Source organism: Lithobates pipiens, unplaced genomic scaffold (genome assembly GCF_037356315.1).
Source record: "Lithobates pipiens isolate NorthernLeopardFrog02 unplaced genomic scaffold, aLitPip1_a1.2 Scaffold_22, whole genome shotgun sequence".
In the NCBI taxonomy this organism is placed as follows: domain Eukaryota; kingdom Metazoa; phylum Chordata; class Amphibia; order Anura; family Ranidae; genus Lithobates; species Lithobates pipiens.
Genome location: NW_027507784.1, coordinates 344,456,694 through 344,478,056, shown reverse-complemented (window position 1 = coordinate 344,478,056; position 21,363 = coordinate 344,456,694). Strand labels below are relative to the sequence as shown.

The following is a 21,363-nucleotide window of genomic DNA, read 5'->3' as shown; positions in this document are numbered from 1 at the left end:
GACAGACCACTTCCTTTTATTTAGATTCTTTTTATTTTTTTTAAATGGTTTCCTAATATGAACTGGACACCGTTGGCCATTCGAACGTGAGTAGGCATACACTCTTCGATACGTGTTTTCCACTCAGAGGTGTGCAGTTCATGTATGGGTTCAATCCATAAGAAAATAGAGCTCGAGCTCAGGTTTTGTTTCAGACCCGGACCGCGTTTGGTCTGCACGAAAATGGAGACCTGGGCGGGACCAATGGTTTGTGAGACGAGGGAATCGATTCATTTCTATAACCTTCGAAAAGATGGTAGTCGTTCGGAAATAAGGCTTGGTTCGGCCGGAATGCTGACCTTTACCTCTTTCGAATGCAATCGAGGTTTGATTTAATCGTAATGCTTCGTTTCAGACCCGGACCGTGTTTTGGTCTCCATGAAAATGGCGACCTGGGCGGGACCAATGGTTTGTGGGTCGAGGGATTCGGTTCATTTCCATAACCTTCGAAAAAATGGTAACTGTTCGGAAGTGAGGCTTGGTCCGGCCGGAAAGCCGACCCTCACCTCTTTCGAACGCAATCAAGGCTTGGTTTAGTCGTAACGCTATTTAAACGTGATGGATCAGCATATCACCTGTGCCCCAGGAGGATGTAAGTTTTTACGAAACATGTCGGGCTGTTTGTGCTGATACCACCACGCTTAGAATATTCCCTAGCACGGGTGTATATTTGTTCTTAATTTTAACCGGTTTTTTATGCATATATATTTTTTTCAGACCGATTCGGTCATACCTTTGGTCTATTGGTCTATTGTATATTAAAAATTTCCTCTAGAATCGGACCTATTCTGTCATATTTTTGGTCTGCTGTATGTTTGAAAAAAATTTCACGATCGGAGTCCTTCTTTGTTTCCCCCTTCCTTCTACTCGTGGCCGAGAGGCCCGAGTAGTTTGTGTCTTACCACAGGTTTGCGTATTGAAAAACCTTGACATCGGACGATTCGCTGGGGAGCTATAAACAAACTCCAGACGTACAGAGAGATCGGATTACCACTATTTACGGTGTTTGAGAAGGGAAGTAGGACGTACGGAATCGTTGTAATCTATGCCGATTACTTCCGAATGATCTTCATCTATCCACGTGTTTAGCAGCACAACGGAACGGATTACACGTAAAAGAACCCCGCAGAGGGCTGTCTGCTCGCGCTAACGACTCCATTGACTGGGAGTCCACCCATTGTGGTAAGGGTCAAACTTTTTTCAGCTTTGGATTTGTAAGAAGATTACACTGAATTCGTAAAAAGGATTGATTTTCCTATCCATTGGTCTTCCTTGGAAACAGAGAGTCCCTTATTACAAAAAGACTTTCTTTCTTGATTGAACTTTACACAGGATGTTTTTTGATTTATAATCTCAATAATTTGCATTTGATTTTTCACTGTTATCTTTCATGTAATTTCAGCGCAACTTTATATATAATTTTTTCTGGAGGATATTAGTTATGAAGAAAGGTTGTGAGCTCTGAACTTATTCTCTCTGGAGAAGAGACGCCTGAGAGGGGATATGATTTCATTATATAAATACCGGACTGGTGACCCCACAATATATAAATACCGGACTGGTGACCCCACAATATACAAATACCGGTCTGGTGACCCCACAATATATAAATACCGGACTGGTGACCCCACAAAATACAAATACCGGACTGGTGACCCCACAAAATACAAATACCGGACTGGTGACCCCACAATATACAAATACCGGACTGGTGACCCCACAATATACAAATACCAGTCTGGTGACCCCACAATATACAAATACCGGTCTGGTGACCCCACAATATATAAATACCAGACTGGTGACCCCACAATATACAAATACCGGACTGGTGACCCCACAATATACAAATACCGGTCTGGTGACCCCACAATATATAAATACCGGACTGGTGACCCCACAATATACAAATACCGGACTGGTGACCCCACAATATATAAATACCGGACTGGTGACCCCACAATAGGGATAAAACTTTTTCACAAAAGGGAGTTTAATAAGACTCGTGGCCACTCATTAAAATTACAAGAAAAGAGGTTTAACCTTAAACTACATAGAGGGTTCTTTACTTTAAGAGCAACAAGGATGTGGAATTCCCTTCCACATGCGGTGGTCTCAGCGGGGGGCATTAATAGTTTCAATAAACTATTAGATAATCACCTGAACGACCGCAACATACAGAGATATACAATATAATACTGACATATAATCACACACATGGGTTGGACTTGATGGACTTGTGTCTTTTTTCAACCTCACCTACTATGAAACTATGTAAGAAAAGGGGCTAAGCAAAGGGGGGGAATGGGACTTTATATGAAGCCCAAGACTGCAAAGAGGTAATAGGTAGGTGAATCTAAGGAATTTTATTGGATACATAACAGATACAGGTATAACAATATCTAAAGTACATGATAGCATAGATATAATACATGATAATACAGTATAAACATACAAGTAATACTGGTAGTAATCGTAATTTAATATACATGATAAAAACAAATAACATAGCAATATCATAATGTGATATGACAACAAATTTCCTGTTTCACCAACAAAGAGATTTGTATAAAAACGTAATCCAAATGAATATCTGCGGGACCTATGGCCTAAATGACCTGGGAGGGTAGGTATTCCATAAACTTGTAAAAGATGTAAATAAAATAAATAACAATATGATGTCCGGTAGCTCCAAGCGTTTCGTGGCTTAAGTGCCACTCGTCAGGAGCAATTGTTATTTATTTTATTTACATCTTTTACAAGTTTATGGAATACCTACCCTCCCAGGTCATTTAGGCCATAGGTCCCGCAGATATTCATTTGGATTACGTTTTTATACAAATCTCTTTGGTGGTGTACAGGAAATGTGTTGTTGTCATATCACATTATGATATTGCTATGTTATTTGTTTTTATCATGTATATTAACTTATGATTACTACCAGTATTACTTGTATGTTTATACTGTATTATCATGTATTATATCTATGCTATCATGTACTTTAGATATTGTTATACCTGTATCTGTTATGTATCCAATAAAATTCCTTAGATTTACCTATTACCTCTTTGCAGTCTTGGGCTTCATATAAAGTCCCATTCCCCCCCTTTGCTTAGCCCCTTTTCTTTGAACCAGATTGGGATGGAAATGCCTGACCTTACCAGATCAGGGTTTCAATTAAAGTCCCTAGGGATGGAAATACGTGACCTACCGGCCATGGCTTCCTTAAAGTCCCTAAAAAAAAAAAACCTTGTTTATGGTATGTAACTATGTAAGTCCTGTTTGCACTTTGCGAGAAGCCATGTGAAGGACAAAGCAAACATGTGGAAGAAGGTGATCTTGTCAGATGAGACCAAAATTTAACTTTTTGGCCTAAAACCAAAACACTATGTGTATGGAAAAACTAACACTGCCCATCCCCCTGAACACACCATCCCCACCGTGAGACATGGTGGTGGCAGCATCATGTGGTGGGGATGGTTTTCTTCAGCAGGGACAGGGAAGCTGGTCAGAGTTGATGGGAAGATGGATGGAGACAAATACAGGACAATCTTAGAAGAAAACCTGTTAGAGTCTGCAGAAGACTTGAGACCGGGGCGGAGGTTCACCTTCCAGCAGGACAACGACCCGAAACATCCAGCCAGAGCTACAATGGAATGGTTTACATCAAAGCATATTCATGTTTTAGAATGGCCCAGTCACAGTCCAGACCCAAATCCCATTGAGAATCTGTGGCAAGACTTGAAAATTGCTGATCACAGACGTTCTCCATCCAATCTGACAGAGCTTGAGATATTTTACAAAGAAGAAGAATGAGCAGAAATGTCCTCTCTAGATGGGCAAAGCTGGTAGAGACACCCCCAAAAAGACTTGTAGAGAAAGGGGGTTCTACAAAGTATTGACTCCGGGGGGCGCCATACAAATGCCCCTCCCCCACACTTTTCATATATTTATTTGTATAATTTTCTTTCCACTTCACAATTATGTGACACTTTAGCCCCGTACACACGAGCGGACTTTTCAACATCCAAAGTCCGTCAGACCGAGTCCGTCAGACTATCCGATCGTGTGTGGGCTGCAACGGACTTTAGCTCCGCAAAAGTCTGACGGACTTTAGAAATGAAGCATGCTTCAAATTTTCCCGATGGAACTCCGCCGGACCCGGTCCCCTTCGAAAAATCCGCTCGTGTGTATGCTACTCCGACGGACTAAAACCGACGCTAGGGCAGCTATTGGCTACTGGCTATGAACTTCCTTATTCGAGTCGGGTCGTACGTCATCACGTTCGAATCCGTCGGAGTTTAGTGTGATCGTGTGTGGCCAAGTCCGTTCGGTCGAAAAGTCTGTCAGAACTCCGCCAGAACTCCGTCGGAACTCCGGCGGAACTCCTTTGGAAGTCTGTCGGACATAAGTCCTCTCGTGTGTACGGGGCTTTTGTGTTGGTCCATCACATAAAATCCCAATAAATACATTTATGTTTTTGGTTGTAAACTGACAAAATGTGGAACATTTAAAGGGGTATGAATACTTTTTCAAGGCACTGTACCAGAGAACAAACATAACTGAAAGTTGATCTAAAAATAAAAGCGGTCATCCACCCTGAAGTTGAAGTTCCGCTCATCTGATCCCTCCCCCCCTCCGGTGCCACAATCAGCACCTTTCAGGGGGGAGGGGGTGCAGTTACCTGGATAATCCAGCTATCTGCACCCACTTCCGGGACAAGACCGCTGCAGATGCCCCGCCCCCCCCCCCCCGTTGTGTTCTGGGAAACACATAGTTCCCAGGACACAGCGGGGACCAGAAGAGACACGCAGCGCGACTCGCGCATTCGCAGTAGGGAACCGGGCAGTGAAGCTGCAACGCTTCACTTCCCGATTCCCTGACAGAGGAATGGCGGCGGGGGCAGCGGAGAGACGAGCGATCGCTCGTCATCTGCCGCCAACATCGCTGGACCCTGGGACAGGTAAGTGTCCATTTATTAAAAGTCAGCAGCTGCAATATTTGTAGCTGCTGGCTTTTAATATTTTTTTTAAAGGTGCAAAACCACTTTAACGTGCTTGTCCAATGTGCGTAGGGAATGCTATTCACAGAACATATTGATGGGTGTTTTTAGGAAGGGGGTAAAATTTTGGAGGCTCTTTTGGGTATTTTTGTTTTGGGGGGGGGGGGGTTGGGATGGGAGAATGGTGGGAGATATGTTGCTGTGATTTTGGTTCTTTTATTATTTGATATAATTTTTTATACTTTGATAATGTGATCATTTACAAATTAAATAAATCAAAGATTGAGGTGGCTTCACGATGGTGTCTCTGTCCATATTTATTTCTTCTTACGTTGGTCATAAATGACAGTTGGCCTGTAAATGAGTATTATAGATTCTAAGGGCTCATTCAAATGTACACCCATTATGAGGGGTTCCCACCATCCCTGTGCTGAGTTCTGGGGTCTGTACACCCGCTGTGCCCATTATGAGGGGTTCCCACCATCTCTGTGCTGAGTTCCCGGGTCTGTACACCCGCTGTGCCCATTATGAGGGGTTCCCATCATCTCTGTGCTGAGTTCCCGGGTCTGTACACCCGCTGTGCCCATTATGAGAGGTTCCCAACATCCCTGAGCTGAGTTCCCAGGTCTGTGCACCCGCTGTGCCCATTATGAGGGGTTCCCACCATCCCTGTGCTGAGTTCCCGGGTCTGTACACCCGCTGTGCCCATTATGAGGGATTCCCACCATCCCTGTGCTGAGTTCCCGGGTCTGTACACCCGCTGTGCCCATTATGAGGGGTTCCCACCATTCCTGTGCTGAGTTCCTGGGTCTGTACACCCGCTGTGCCCATTATGAGGGGTTCCCACCATCCCTGCTGGACCTTCATTTCTTTTAGATGGTGGAAAATGTAACAAGAGGAGCTGGAACACACAAAACTCTCAGTTGAACAGGAACAGACCTGGGAATTCTGTCTGGGAGGTATCAGAAGCACTAATTCAGCCCACCAGGCTCCACGTATAACTATAGTACCACTTTTAGTTATGGGTGAAATCTTAGAGTTGGTTATGAGTTGGTTGTGGTCATATCACTCACTCCGATACACTTGAAGACTTGGGCTAAGATGTTTCCTTGCGGCGGGTACTTCTTGTACATCCCGCTCCCGCTGACAAACACAACTGCAGGAGAGAAAACACAAAGTCAGACATCTGTCCTCACATGACCCGACCGTCCTCCATCTGCATGAAGGGAATCATTCACAAACCGCCCGGCACACACACAACGCTTTCATTAGATGTGATTCTTGGATTCAGATCTGAGGGGGGATCAGCTCTGCATGCCGGGGACGGAGGGACCCTGGGGCCAAGCACATTGCTAGAAAAATAAAAATAAAAAATCTTCATGATTTATTTATGAATCTTACTGACTGGGAGAGTAAAACAGAGAAGACTCTACAATACTCCGGATGTGAGTCTCCGAGGGGCTGGCGATAGAAATTCCGCATCTCCAATCTGCCTCCAGAGGATCAGCCTGACAGCCAGGCAAACGGACATTTTCACAAGGTGAAATCAGCAATAATATCCTTTACACCGATCAGACATAACATGACCATTCGCCTAATATTGAGTAGGTCTGCCAAAACAGCACCGACCCATCAAGGCATGGACTCCACTAGACCTTTGAAGGTACAGTATCTCACAAAAGTTAGTACACCCCTCACACTGTAAATATTTCTTCTCTCTTTTCATGTGACAACACTGAAGAAATGGAACTTGTCTACAATGTAAAGTAGTGAGTGTACAGCTTGTATAACAGTGTAAATTTCCTGTCCCCTCAAAATAACTCAACACACAGCCATTAATGTCTAAACCGCTGGCAGCAAAGGTGAGTATCACATCCACCAATGAGCCCTTCCTCCCCTCCTCCATCAATGACCGTTCTCTCTCCACCCCCATCAATGAGCCTTCCCTCCCCACCTCCATCAATGAGCCTTCCCTCCCCACCTCCAACCTTCCCAGCTCTGTCAATTAATCTTCTTTTTCCACTGCCATCAATTTGTCCCTTTCCAGCTCTATCAATGACCCTTCCCTCCCCCAACCCTATTAATGAGCCTTCCCTCTACATCGACATTGATTGAGCCTTCTCCCCCCCCCCCCACCTCTATCAATGAGCCTTCCCTCCTCACCTCCATCAATGAGACTTCCCTCCCCCACCTCCATCAATGAGCCTTCCCTCCCCACCTCCTTTAATGAGCCTTCCCTTCCCACCTCCATCAATAAGCCTTCTCTCCCCACCCCCATCTTTGATGAGCCTTTCCTTCCCCTTCCATCAATGTGCCTTCCCTTCCCACCCCCATCAACAAACCTTCCCTCCCCACCTCCATCAATGATGAGCCTTCCATCCACATCCATCAATGAGCCTTCCCTCCCCATCTCCATCAATGACTGTTCTCTCTCCACCCCCATCAATGAGCCTTCCCTCCCCACCCCCATCAATGAGCCTTCCCTCCCCATCTCCACCAATCAGCCTTCCCTCCCCATCACCATAAATGAGCCTTCCCTCCCCATCTTCATCAATAATGAGCCTTCGAACCACCTCCATCAATGAGTCTTCCCTCCCCATCTCCATCAATGACCGTTCTCTATCCACCCCCATCAATGAGTCTTCCCTCCCCACCCCCATCAATGAGCCTTCCCTCCCCACCTCCATCAATGAGTGTTCCCTCCCCATCACCATAAATGAGCCTCCTCCCCCCCACCTCCCTCACTGAGCCTTCCCCCCCCCCCACCTCCATCAATGATGAGCCTTCCATCCACCTCCATCAATGAGCCTTCCCTCCCCATCTCCATCAATGAGCCTTCCCTCCCCACCCCCATCAATGAGCCTTCCCTCCCCATCTCCATCAATCAGCCTTCCCTCCCCATCACCATAAATGAGCCTTTCCTCCCCACCTCCATCAATAATGAGCCTTCCACCCACCTCCATCAATGAGCATTCCTTCCCCACCTCCATCAATGAGCCCTCCCTCCACCTCCATCAATGATGAGTCTTCCCTCTCCACCTCCATCAACGAGGCTTCCCTCCCCACCTCCACCAATGAGCCTTCCCTCCCCCAACCTCCATCAATAAACCTTCCCTCCCCACCTCCATCAATGATCCCCCCCCCCACCACCATCAATGAGTCTTCCCTCCCCACCTCCATTCATGAGCCTTCCAGCCCCACCTCCATCAATGAGCCTTCTCTCCACCTCCATCAATGAGCCTTCCCTCCACCTCCAGCAATGAGCCTTCCCTCCCCACCTCCATCAATGAGCCTTCCAGCTCCACCTCCATCAATGAGCCTTCCCTCCCCACCTCCATCAATGAGCCTTCCCTCCCCACCTCCATCAATGAGCCTTCCCTCCCCACCTCCATCAATGAGCCTTCCCTCCCCACCTCCATCAATGAGCCTTCCCTCCCCACCTCCATCAATGAGCCTTCCCTCCCCACCTCCATCAATGAGCCTTCCTAGGCAGCCTGTATTAGGTAACGCCCACATGTGAGCTGAGTCTCCTGATGCAAGCAGTGGGAAGAGTTATGCAAATATCAAAATGCCTTGATGAACGGGTGTCTGTCTGGAGGAGTGGGTGTTGTTAAGCAGGATGTATTTGCATGCAGACCGCCCTAGGTAATTCCCACATGTGATGCTGAGCCTCCATGAGTGTAAGTATTGAAATCCAAGGTCAGTCAGGCTGGGGAGGAAAGTGCTAGATGATGATGGACATACTATCTGACTTGCTGCAGCTTCTAATGCACATTGTGAGAAGCTCACAGTGTGCGGTGAAATCAGAGGAAGCTGTTTCACTCCAGGAGAGGAGCCGCTACAACTGTGCAAGACTGAAGGGGAGGCCGGAGGGAGGGTTTCATGGTTGTGCTTTTCTTTTCCTTTTAATCAGATATCAGACGTCCTTCTTCCTATTATCTTTCATTCGATCTTCTCAACCAATAAATCGGTTACAATGTTTGACTTTGTTTCCTGCACTATTTACAGGGTCATGCTGGTCATTTTGTTCTCATGAGATACTTCACCACATTACATGATAGATAAGAATTTAGAAAAAAATTGGTTTACTTACTCAGCGCAACTAACATCAAAGCAGCCGGAACGCCGAACGCCAAAGCATAACAATCCATTCCGAAGCATTGGACGTCTCCTGCAAGACACGGGTAGAGGTGAGGTGAGAGGACGCCTCTGGTGCCACTTTAGTGCAATGGGATAATAAATGGAAGGGGTGTCTGTAAACTCCGAACTTTCCCGTTCCCGGACACCGGTCTCTGCCATGAATTACGCCGCGTTGTGTTCAGGTTACAATCGCCTGTTTATGGAAGTTCACATTTCAGTATAAAATCTTTATTTGTAGGGGGTTCTGAGAAACAATCAATGTGGACTTCAGATTGTACAATCTTCTATAGATTTACCAAAACTTCTGAAGGGTGATCACAAATTCGGTGTCAGCTGTTGATCAAACACAGTGGTGGCTGGTTTAAAAAAATTTTTTTTTGGGGGGGGGGGGCGCAAACTGAAAAATTCAGAAAAATACTGAAAAAAAACATCAATTGCAGCCTCACTGTGCCATCAATTTGCAGACACTGTGCCCATCATATGCAGCCACTGTGCTCATAAAATGCAGCCACTGTGCCCATCAAATGCAGCCACTGTGCACATCATATACAGCCTCTGTGCCCATCATATGCAGCCCTGCCTATCATATGTAGCCTCTGTGCCCATCATATGCACCCTCTGTGGCCATCATATACAGCCTGGCCCCATCATATTCAGCCTGTGCCCGTCATATGCAGCCTGTGCCCATCATATGCAGTTTATGTGCTGATGGGCACATAAGCTGCATATGATGGGCAGAGGCTGCATATGATGGGCATATGCAGCCTGTGCCCATCATTTGCAGCCTCTGTACCCATCATATGCAGCCTGTGCCCATCATATATATCCTATGTGCCCATCATATGCAGCCTGTGCCCATCATATGCAGTTTATGTGCTGATGGGCACATAAGCTGCATATGATGGGAACAGGCTGCATATGATGGGCATATGCAGCCTGTGCACATCATATGCAGCCTCTGTACCCATCATATGCAGCCTGTGCCCATCATATGCAGCCTCTGTACCCATCATATGCAGCCTGTGCCCATCATATGTAGCCTCTGTGCCCATCATATGCAGCCTGTGCCCATCATATGCAGCCTCTGTGGCCATTATATGCAGCCTGTGCCCATCATATGCAGCCACTTGTGCCCATCATAAGCAGCCTCTGTGCTGATGGGCACATAAGCTGCATATGATGGGAACAGGCTGCATATGATGGGCATATGCAGCCTGTGCCCATCATATGCAGCCTCTGTACCCATCATATGCAGCCTGTGCCCATCATATGTAGCCTCTGTGCCCATCATATGCAGCCTCTGTGCCCATCATATGCAGCCTGTGCCTATTATATGTAGCCTCTGTGCCCATCATATGCAGCCTGTGCCCATCATATGCACCCTCTGTTGCCATCATATACAGCCTGGCCTCATCATATGCAGCCTTTGCCCATCATATGCAGCCTATGCCCATCATATGCAGTTTATGTGCTGACGGGCACATAGGCTGCATATGATGGGCACAGGCTGCATATGATGGGCATATGCAGCCTGTGCCCATCATATGCAGCCTCTGTACCCATCATATGTAGCCTCTGTGCCTATCATATGCAGCCTGTGCCCATCATATGCAGCCTCTGTGGCCATTATATGCAGCCTGTGCCCATCATATGCAGCCACAGTGCCCCATCATATGCAGACCTGTGCCCATCATAAGCAGCCTCTCTGCTCATCATATGCAGCCTCTGTGCCCATCATATGCAGCCTGTGCCCATCATATGCAGCCACAGTGCCCCATCATATGCAGACCTGTGCCCATCATAAGCAGCCTCTGTGCTCATCATATGCAGCCTCTGTGCCCATCATATGCAGCCTGTGCCCATCATATGCAGCCTCTGTGCCCATCATATGTAGCCTGTGCCTATCATATTTTTTTTCAGATTTTACTTTTATTAAAGGTAGTAAAGAATACATTATCACTTAATATTCCATCAATTACAAGCAAATCCTTTTAACAACATTCAGGTTAAATTCATATTTAAACAGTGGCTACACCTATAAATAAACCTTTACCTATTATCCTCCGCTTATACTATGTTCGAGGGGTTTGAGGTACTTATCACCAATACCTCGCCTTCCCCCCTGTATTCTTCGCCCCTCCTCCTCCTTATTTAATCTTGTACAAAATACCCCCAAAACCCAAAAAACAAACAAACAAAAAAACAACCCCCCCCCCATCCCAGCGAGATAGTGGAATTCCAGATTTATAGCCTGTGCCTATCATATGCAGCCTCTGTGGCCATTATATGCAGTCTGTGCCCATCATATGCAGACACAGTGCCCCATCATATGCAGCCTGTGCCCATCGTATGCAGCCTGTGCCCATCATATGCAGCCTGTGCCCATCATATGTAGCCTCTTTGCCCTTCATATGCAGCCTGTGTCCATCATATGCAGCCACGGTGCTCCATCATATGCAGCTTCTGTGCACATCATATGCAGCCTCTGTGCACATCATATGCAGCCTGTGCCCATCATATGCAGCCTGTGCTCAACATATGTAGCCTCTTTGCCCATCATATGCAGCCACGGTGCTCCATCATATGCAGCCTCTGTGCTCATCGTATGCAGCCTGTGCCCATCATATGTAGCCTCTGTGCCCATCATATGCAGCTTATGTGCCTATCATATGCAGGCTCTGTGACCCCCCCACTCGCCCGCTCGCCGTCTGACCGGCACTTATCCCATCCTGTGGCAGATCAGGCAGCGGGTGACGGCAGCAAGCTGTGGGAAATGCAGCGGGTCAGGCGGTGGCTTCTCTGTCTTCCCATCCGTTTCTTCTTCCATTCTAGTCATCCAATCAGAGCGTTTGTGCCCTCAGCCAATAAGGAGGAGGGTATTAGACCCATGACTCCTGATTGGCAGAGAGGCGGTTCTGTGTTAGCAAAGCAAATATTCATTTTCTTTGCTAACACATCTGGGTGGACTGCGAGAGCAATGCTCTGCACCAGGAGCCCACCTTTTTTTGAAGCCCATTAGAGCCTATGGCTCTAATCAGGTGCTTCAACCCCCCCCCACCCCCACCGCCGCTGGAATTCAGGCGCCAAGCATCCAAAAAGGGGCCGAATGCCTGAATAGGGAGTAGCAGCGGCGGCCATGGATAGATTCATGCTACACAGAGGAGCGTGGCTGGAGAGAGGGGGGCAGCGCCCATGCGCCCTTAATGGATGCACCGCCACTGATCAAACATGAAGATATTGGAAATAATATTGTGATCGGAGGGGGAATTTCGCTGCGCACAGATAACATCCTGTTGGAAGTCCCATGAAATATATGACAGTAGAAAACATCAGCTCGCCATTTGTAGGACGCATTCATAGGACCGGAGGTGGATGAAAGCAACTGACCTCGGAGAATCGGCGTCACGAAGGTGGAGATGAGACTGCCGGCGTTGATGGCCATATAGAAGATGGAGAAGAATTTTCCTCTCTCTTTTACCTGGAGAAGACAGGGAAAAAATAAATCAAAAAAAAACGAATAGTTTATTAACCACTTGACCTTCGAAAGATTTTTTATTAATTTTTTTCACAAAAAGTGACCTTCGAAAGATTTACCCCCCTTCATGACCAGGCCATTTTTTTTTTGCGATACGGCACTGTGGTAATTTAACTGACAATTGCGCGGTCGTGCGACGTTGTATGTCATTTTTTTCCCCACAAATAGAGATTTCTTTTGGTGGTATTTGATCCCCTCTGCATTTTTTTTTGTTGTTTTTTTTTTTTGCGCTATAAACAAAAAAAGAGCGACATTTAAAAAATAAATAAATAAATATAATAAAAATAATAATAATAAATAAATAAATATATATATATATATATATATAAATATATATATATATATATATATATATATATATATATATATATATATATATATATATATATATATGTATTTATTTATTTATTTTTTAAATGTCGCTCTTTTTTTAAAAAAAAATTTTGCGCTATAAACAAAGAGCGGCATTTAAAAATAAATAAATAAATATAATAAAAATTATATATATATATATATATATATATATATATATATATATATATATATATATATATATATATATAATTTTTATTATATTTATTTATTTATTTATTTATTTTTAAATGCCGCTCTTTGTTTATAGCGCAAAATTTTTTTAAAAAAAAAGAGCGACATTTAAAAAATAAATAAATAAATAAATATATATATATATCTTTTATGTTCTGCTATAAAAAATATAAAATACATTTTTTTTTTTAAATGTATCAATCAAATCAAATTTCTTCATCAGTTTAGGCTGCTATGTATTCTGCTAAAAAAATCCCAATAAGCGTTTATTGATTGGTTTGCACAAAAGTTATACTGTCTACAAACTAGAGGATAAATACTGGAATTCTTATTTATTTATTATTATTAATATTATCATTATTATTATTATACATGATTTATATAGTTTACGCAGCGCTTTACACTGTATAGGGGGGGGGGGGACAAAACGATTACAGTTCAATACAAAAGGTACAGGAGGGCCCGGCTCGTAGAGCTTACATTCTAAAGTGAGGGGGTGGTGGTATTTATTTTTAAAGTAGTAGTGGCGGCGATCAGCGACTTATAGCAGGGCTGCGACGTTGTGCCATTCAATCTGACACTAATTGACACTTTGTGGGAACCAGTAACACTAATGCAGTGATCAGTGCTAAAAATATTAACTGTCACTGTACTAATGGGCGGCACAGTGGTGTAGTGGTTAGCACTCTCACCTAGCAGTAAAAAGGGTGACTGGTTCAAATCTCAACCACGACACTACCTGCCTGGCATTTGCATGTTCTCCCTGTGCCTGTGTGGGTTTCCTCCGGGTGCTCCGGTTTCCTCCCACACGCCAAAGACATGCAGGTAGGTTAATTGGCTTCTGTCCAAAATTGGCCCCTAGTATATGAAGGGGGGACCTTGGATTGTGGGCTCCTTGAGGGCAGGGACCGATGTGAGTGTGCAATTGATAGGGACAATTGTAGACACTCGCTCAGGATGGACTGGTGTCTTTATTCAACCTTACTAACTATGTAACTATGTAATGACACTGGACCAGGAAGTAGTTTACATCTAGGGCAATCAAAGGGCTGTGTGCCTAGCCAGTGTTTTTTGTGTACACAGTGTGCTGCTTTTACTAAGGGAAGTGATGGATTTTCTTTCCATGCTTTGCAGGGAAACAAAACCCATCACTTCCTCCCTGTCAGAACGGAGCTCTGCCTTCTTTACATAGTCAGAGCTCAGTTCTGTGTGCTACCCTTAAGATCGGTGGGTGCCAGTGGACACTGATTTGCCAGCACCCACCGATCGGGTTCTGCCATGACAAATCACAGCAGAAGTGGCGCACCCATCCTCCCCCCCCCCCAGCCCGGGAGTTATTCTGCGCAGCGCGGCCCCCCTGTAGCAGTAAATCTTCTATGGGGCGATCGACAAGTGATTAAATTATATTTTGTATAAAACACAGGAGGCACAATTCACCGAGCGAACGCAACAGGATATTTTCCGAAAAGTGGCAGTTATTTTCAGTCGAGTCCAATTGAGATTTATACCGCACAGTCGCATGGCTGAGAATAGAACGTGTGAGCCTTGGTTCACATATGTGTGCTCTGCATGCTCCGTGTGGGGAGACCCATTCATTTCAAGGGGCCGCCCTCCACCCACAAGAAACGGGAGAAAAGAAGCCGCAGTTGCAGCATCCAGCCCCACTGTAGGCGTGTGAGATTCGCGTGTATCCGAATTTCACAGTAGTAACAAATTTCAACGAATCTAAAATAAATTATAACTAAGCGAATTATGCAAATTTTTAATTCAAATTTTTTTTTATCCGAATTTTACATTTTAATTATCCGAAAATTAATTAGAATTAATAATGGAAACATATTGCAATAAATACAGCGAGGCATAAAAGTGAAATAAGATGATGATTCCTACTTAGTCTGCTTTATAGGACAGAATATAAAAGAACAAAATAGAATTAAACAGAATAGAATAGAAAATAATAGAATAAAATAGAATAGAAAGTAAAGGAATAGAATAAAATAGAAAATAAAGGAATAGAATGGAATACAATAGAACAGAATCGAATATAATAGAATATAAAGGAATATAATGTAATATAATAGAATAGAATAGAACAGAAAGGAATAGAATAGAAGAAAACAGAACAGACTATAAAGGAATATAAAATACTATAATAAAACAGAATATAATAGAAAATAAAGGTATAGAATGTAAGAAAACAGAATAGAATATAATAGAAAAAAAAGGAATAGAATAGAAAAGATACTTTAGAATGTAAGCTCCATGAGCAGGGCCCTCCTAATTCCTTGTATTGAACTGTATTGCACTGTAATTGTATTGTCTTCATTTATATTTGAAAGTGCTACATAAACTGTTGGTGCTGTATACATTCCGTATTATAATAATAAAAATAGAATTAAAAATAAAAGAATAGAAATAAGTAGAATCGAATGGAATAGAGTAAAATGGAATAGAATAGAAAAGAATTGTGTAGCATAATATAGAATAGAAAATAAAGGAAGAGAATAGAGTAGGAAATAAAAAGATAGCATAGAAATATAAAAGAATAGAACAGAAACTAAAATAATAGAATAGAACAGAAAATTAAAGCATAGAATAGAAAAGCATAGAATAAAAAAAAAGTATAGAATAGCATAAAATGAAAAATAAAATAAAACCAGGTCGCATTAACATGTTTTTGTAAACATTGAATACATTTATATACGTGTAGACAGGTGCAGTCAATTTTCCCCACTGCAGGTGGCGCTGGACCATGGTGGCATTGCAGTTGGAGGGGAAGTCAAAAGGAACATGGTTTCTCTAGGGTTTCCTGGGTCACTGAGTTAGCTATCTGATTGGATGCTGCTGCCCCATGTGTCTCTGGCAGCCATCTTGGATCGGGCAGAGCCTATTTAAGGCCCTGACTCCCAGGCTTAGCGCGCATTTCGTGTGGGTAGTGTAGGGACAGATCACCCGCCTGACAGGGACAGTATAAGTGGTGGGGAGAGTAGGGAAAGGGCAGGGACTTGCTATTTGTCCTGGAAGCCTCCCCGCTTGGGCACAGACCGGCCAGGCCAAGTTCTGTTCCTCGAGACGGATGCTGTTGGAGCAACTCGAGATCTGCTGTTACACAGTTTGCTGCTACATCCTATGAGCGCGCCCGGTTCAGATGACTTCCCGCTGGGGAGTTGCGTTTATTTGAATTTTAACTACAATAAAGTTCTGTTATTGCATCTGGACTCTTAAGTGTTTACTACGGCCGCACCACGCCGCACCGCGCCGCACCACGCCGCACCACGCCGCACCTCCCCCCACATATGTGCTCAATCTGGAAGCCATTCAGACGCAGATTAGACTTTGTGATTGATTTGTTTTTCGTTATTCGTTTGTCTACTGTAGTCATTTGTTTTTAGTATCCTTGCTTTGCTTTTATTTTATACATGTTATCCTTTGTTTTTATTTTATACACAGTATCCTGTATTCATTTGTTTTTACTTTATACATTCGTCCTTCATGTGGATGGTAATATTTTGTAGCGGGGTTGCATTGTTTTTGTAGTTTAATTCTAGCGCTGCACTTTATATCTTGAATTGTTGTCTTCATTATATCAGGGGGGATTGAACACCGAGACCTTGTGCACACTGGGCATAAAAAATGCTGCTTATATGAGGGAGTGCTGGTAAGCAGTGGCGGGTGGTGGGGTTTATATTGAGGGGGGGGGGGGGCGGCAACCAACCCCCCCGGGCCGCAGGTGGAGCGGCACTAGCACAGGTGCCCCTATCCCCCCGCAGAGTGGCACTTACACCACCCCCAGCAAACTCACCCCCCCCCCACCCTCTGTCTGCCGGTCAGTCCTTACCCTGGAGCGGTGAGAGCAGCGGTCGGGTCTTTATGGAGTGTGGAGCTGATGCAGCCATCTTGCAATGCTTTCGCCCCCGCCCTTAAGCGCGGCAGACTCAGAGGAAAGCTGCTCCAGTGGTGCGTCTCCTCTCTGCTCCTCCCAGAGTTAGGCGTCCAATAAAATCGCCTGACGTTTTGGCTCGGGTCAGAGGATCAGTGAATATTTATTCGCTGTTGCAACACAACTGGGTGGGATCGAAGCGCATTCTCTGCGACCCGAGCTCACCCTATTTTGAAGCTTATTAGAGCCTCTAATTAGGTGCTTCAAAAAAAAAAAAAAAAACCTGGCCGCTGTAATTCATGCGCCTGCTGCCCTGAAAGGGGCCAGACGCATGAACAGGGGGTGGCCGCGGCAGCCATGGACAGTGTTATGTCCCTTAGACACGGGGTCTCTCGGGGTGTTGCTAGCAATGCTGCCAGTGTCTGCTCACCATGTACATTCTTACATGGAGGAGTCGTATACAACAGATCTCCCTCTAAGCATCATACTGCTGCTTCCAGTCCCACACACACACTGTGACTGACTTCCTGGTACAGCCCCTCCCCCAGCATGCATCAGGAGAAAGGGGTTAAGGGTCACAGTGATTCTGCATAAACATTACTGATAGTCCATTCTACATAGAGGGGAGTGGTGTGGAGAGAGGGGGCGGATCCTGGGCGCCCCTAATGGACGGGCCGCCACTGCTGATAAGTATTCAGCCTTACCCAGAGAAAAGGGAGATAGGAAGCCGTAAATTGTAGCGGCCAATTTCTCCATGTTCAGTGGTGCAAAAATCCACCACCTGTGATTTTTAACTTATCTTTCTTTTTCAGGTCCAAAGAGAACACGACGGCACCTCCAGAAAAATTCAATGTGGAAGAGCCTAGGACCACAATCCTGTTCCTCCAAAGGAAAGGTGCGAAGCAGATCCACCGTGATGAAATGTCACAAACTTTGGGGGGCAGCGGCCCTTCGTGTGCAACACTTAAACGTTGGGTTGTCGATTTTAAAACTGGCCATTTTGAAAGCGAGAAACCCAGTGGAAGGCCCGTTCCTGTCTCCGTGCCTGCAAAGGTGAAAGCCATCTGTGGCATGATCATGTAGGACCACTGAATGCAGTGGCGGCTGGTGCTCAAAATGTTGGGGGGGGGGGGGGGGCGCAAACAAACTGAAAAATTATGAAAAAAACCCCAATCAATCGCAGTCACTGTGCCCATCAAATGCAGCCAATGTGCCACCAAATGCTGCCACTGTGCCCAGCAAACTCAGCCACTGTGCCCATCAAACGCAGCCACTGTGCCATATCAAATGCCACTGTGCCCCATCAAATGCTGCCACTGTGCCCCATCAAATGCTGCCACTGTGCCCCATCAAATGCAGTCACTGTGCCATGAAATGCAGCCACTGTCCCATCAAATGTAGCCACTGTGCCCATCAAATGCAGCCACTGTGCCCATCAAACGCAGCCACTGTGCCCATCAAATGCTGCCATTGTGCCATCAATTTCTGCCACTGTGCCTCGTCAAATGCAGCCACTGTGCCCATCAAATGCAGCCAATGTGCCCATCAAATGCTGCCACGGTGCCATCAATTTCTGCCACTGTGCCCCATCAAATGCTCCCACTGTGCCCCATAAAACGCAGCCACTGTGCCATATCAAATGCTTCCAGTGTGCCCCCCACACGCCGTCTACTTACCCTGTCTCGGTGGCGGTGAGACAGTTTCTCGATGTCTTCTCCTGTCCTCTCTTCCCATCCTCTACTATGCTATGATTGGACGCCTAATAGGCATCCAATCACAGCGCCTGTCGTTTCAGCCAATCAGGTGACAGGTATCAGATCTGAGCACCTGATTGGCGGAGAGGCGGTTTAGTGTTAGCAAAGCGAATATTCATTGGCTTTTCTAACACAGCTGAGAGACCTGCGAGGGCCCAGCATGGCCCTCGCAGGTCACCTTTTTTGAAGCCTATTAGAGCCTATGGCTCTAATCAGGTGCTTCAAGAAAAAACAAATGCTGCTGCAATTCATTCATCTTATGAACAAGGAATTGTCAAAAACTGCATCCTGTCTTTATTTATTTTTGACATTTTTTTGGGCAAATGAGTAGGGGTACAATGTTCCCCATATTCGCCCGGATCCCAGCCCTCTCCCTATGTGAATGAGTAGGGGTACAATGTTCCCCATATTCGTCCAGATCCCAGCTCTCTTCCTATGTGAATGAGTAGGGTTACAATGTTCCCCATATTCATTCACATGGAGAGGGCTGGGATCCGGGCAAATTCCAATAAGCCCCCTGCCCACAGATCCCCCCCCCCCACAACCATAGCCCAGGGTTTTCTGGAAGAGGCTCTTGTCCACATTAACAGGGGACAAGGTGCTTTAGGGTGGGAGCATCCCCCCATGTTGAGGGCATGTGGCCTGGTATGGTTCATGATGGGGGGTGGGGGCACTTGATCTGATCTGCGTGCTCAGATAAGGGTCTGGTATGAATGTGGTAATGAACCCCACGCCGTTTTTTAAAACATTTTTGCATCTCCGTCAATGGTATTCTATTGCCAGCAGTTTAAATGTCATTTTTTTTTCTTTATAAATGTCATTTTTGCTGCAGCAGGTTCTATACATGGTACAGATACGCCACTTTACAGGCAGACTAAGGGGACTACCCAGGCACTATATTTAAAGGAATTTTTCATTTTTATTGTTTCACTTTAAGCATTATTAAAATCACTGTGCCTGTAAAAACAATCTTTTTTTTAAAAAAATGTTTGCCCCCCCCAGGGCAGTACCCGGACCCCCATACCCTTTTTATGGCCAATAACTTGCATATAAGCCTCCAAAATTGGCCCTTTTTTAATCAACTTCGAGTTCCAAAGACTTTACTAGGGTTCGCTGTTCAGGTCTGAACTTTTGCGATGTTTGAGAGTTCTGGTGCGAACCGAAGCACTGCTAAATTCAAACACATGTAAGCGCACCCAAACACTCTAAAATGCATTTACAAGGTGCTCCATAGGAGTGGTACCAGTACGTCGTGGTGCCTGCAGCTGCCGCCTGCTTGCAGTAAAATTATTGTGGATGGGCGTCAGTTTTTTATTTTATTTTTTTATGTATGTGAGCTCCATTCCAGTTACTTTGCCTAGGCTGATGTCATGAGTCTGCTGCAGGCAGCAGGAAGCGTTTCCTCAGTCTCCCCTCCCCAAGTGATCAGACTCTACATTGTACCTTTGTAACAAGTCTCAAGGTGCAAGACTGCAGAAGGGGGCTGTTCTGTATCAGACATTTGGGAACACGGGTGAATGTAGCCTGTGTTTCAGTCTCTGGTAGATGTTGTATAACTGGACCCCATAGTGTCTCATTACCGGAGACATATAAGAGCCCATTTCAGCAGACCCCACCTATAACTGAAATACCACCTACTGGTGGACCTTAAAAACCACATGATGTAAACCACCCTTCGTCTCTCGCTTAACAAAGAGATAAAATCTTACGTGTTCTTCATCAAACTGGTCACCGCCGAAGGCCGCAACGCAGGGCTTGATACCCCCGGTCCCGAATGCGATGGCAATCAGCCCAATGATGCACAGAGCCCTGAGAAAGAGGCGGAGACAGAAGATTAAGTATAATGGGTCCACTTACCCGTCCACCTGCTCCTGAGCCGGGAAGTTATGATGGTATTTTCTGTTCTAATTTGTGGTTGGTGTTTATTGTGATTTCTTTTGGGGGGGGGGTTGGGGTGTCATACTTACACATGTAGCTCCGTGCCTCCCACATACGGGATGGCACCCACAGACTTGATTACATGACCGATCACGTACAAAATGGACAGCCAAAAGATGGTGCTGCGGGAACAGAAAATGGATGTAATGAGGTGCGGAGCTCATACAATGTATCTTCATGTATCAGAGATCATGCAATGTATCTTCATGTATTGGAAATCATACAATGTATCTACATGTATCGGAGATCATTCAATGGATCTACATGTATCAGAGGTCATACAATATATCTTCATGTATCAGAGATCATACAATGTATCCACATGTATCGGAGATCATACAATGTATCTACATGTATCGGAGATCATACAATGTATATACATGTATCGGAGATCATACAATGTATCTACATGTATCAGAGATCATACAATGTATCTACAAGTATCGGAGATCATACAATGTATCTACATGTATCGGAGATCATACAATGTATATACATGTATCGGAGATCATACAATGTATCTACATGT

At 45.0% G+C, this 21,363-nt stretch overlaps 1 protein-coding gene across 3 annotated transcripts in view; it reads right to left on the bottom strand.

Annotated features, from left to right (window-relative positions):
- Positions 1–21,363, bottom strand: part of LOC143925107 (solute carrier family 15 member 2-like) — a 113,984-nt gene that overhangs the window by 44,824 nt on the left and 47,797 nt on the right. For all 3 annotated transcript variants that reach the window (XM_077449722.1, XM_077449721.1, XM_077449720.1), the window contains 5 exons: positions 20,864–20,956; positions 20,606–20,705; positions 12,569–12,659; positions 9,135–9,212; positions 6,115–6,197 (listed from right to left, as the gene is read on the bottom strand). In XM_077449722.1, coding sequence (XP_077305848.1) covers positions 6,115–6,197; positions 9,135–9,212; positions 12,569–12,659; positions 20,606–20,705; positions 20,864–20,956 — 445 coding nt within the window. The remainder of the gene's footprint in view (positions 1–6,114; positions 6,198–9,134; positions 9,213–12,568; positions 12,660–20,605; positions 20,706–20,863; positions 20,957–21,363) is intronic.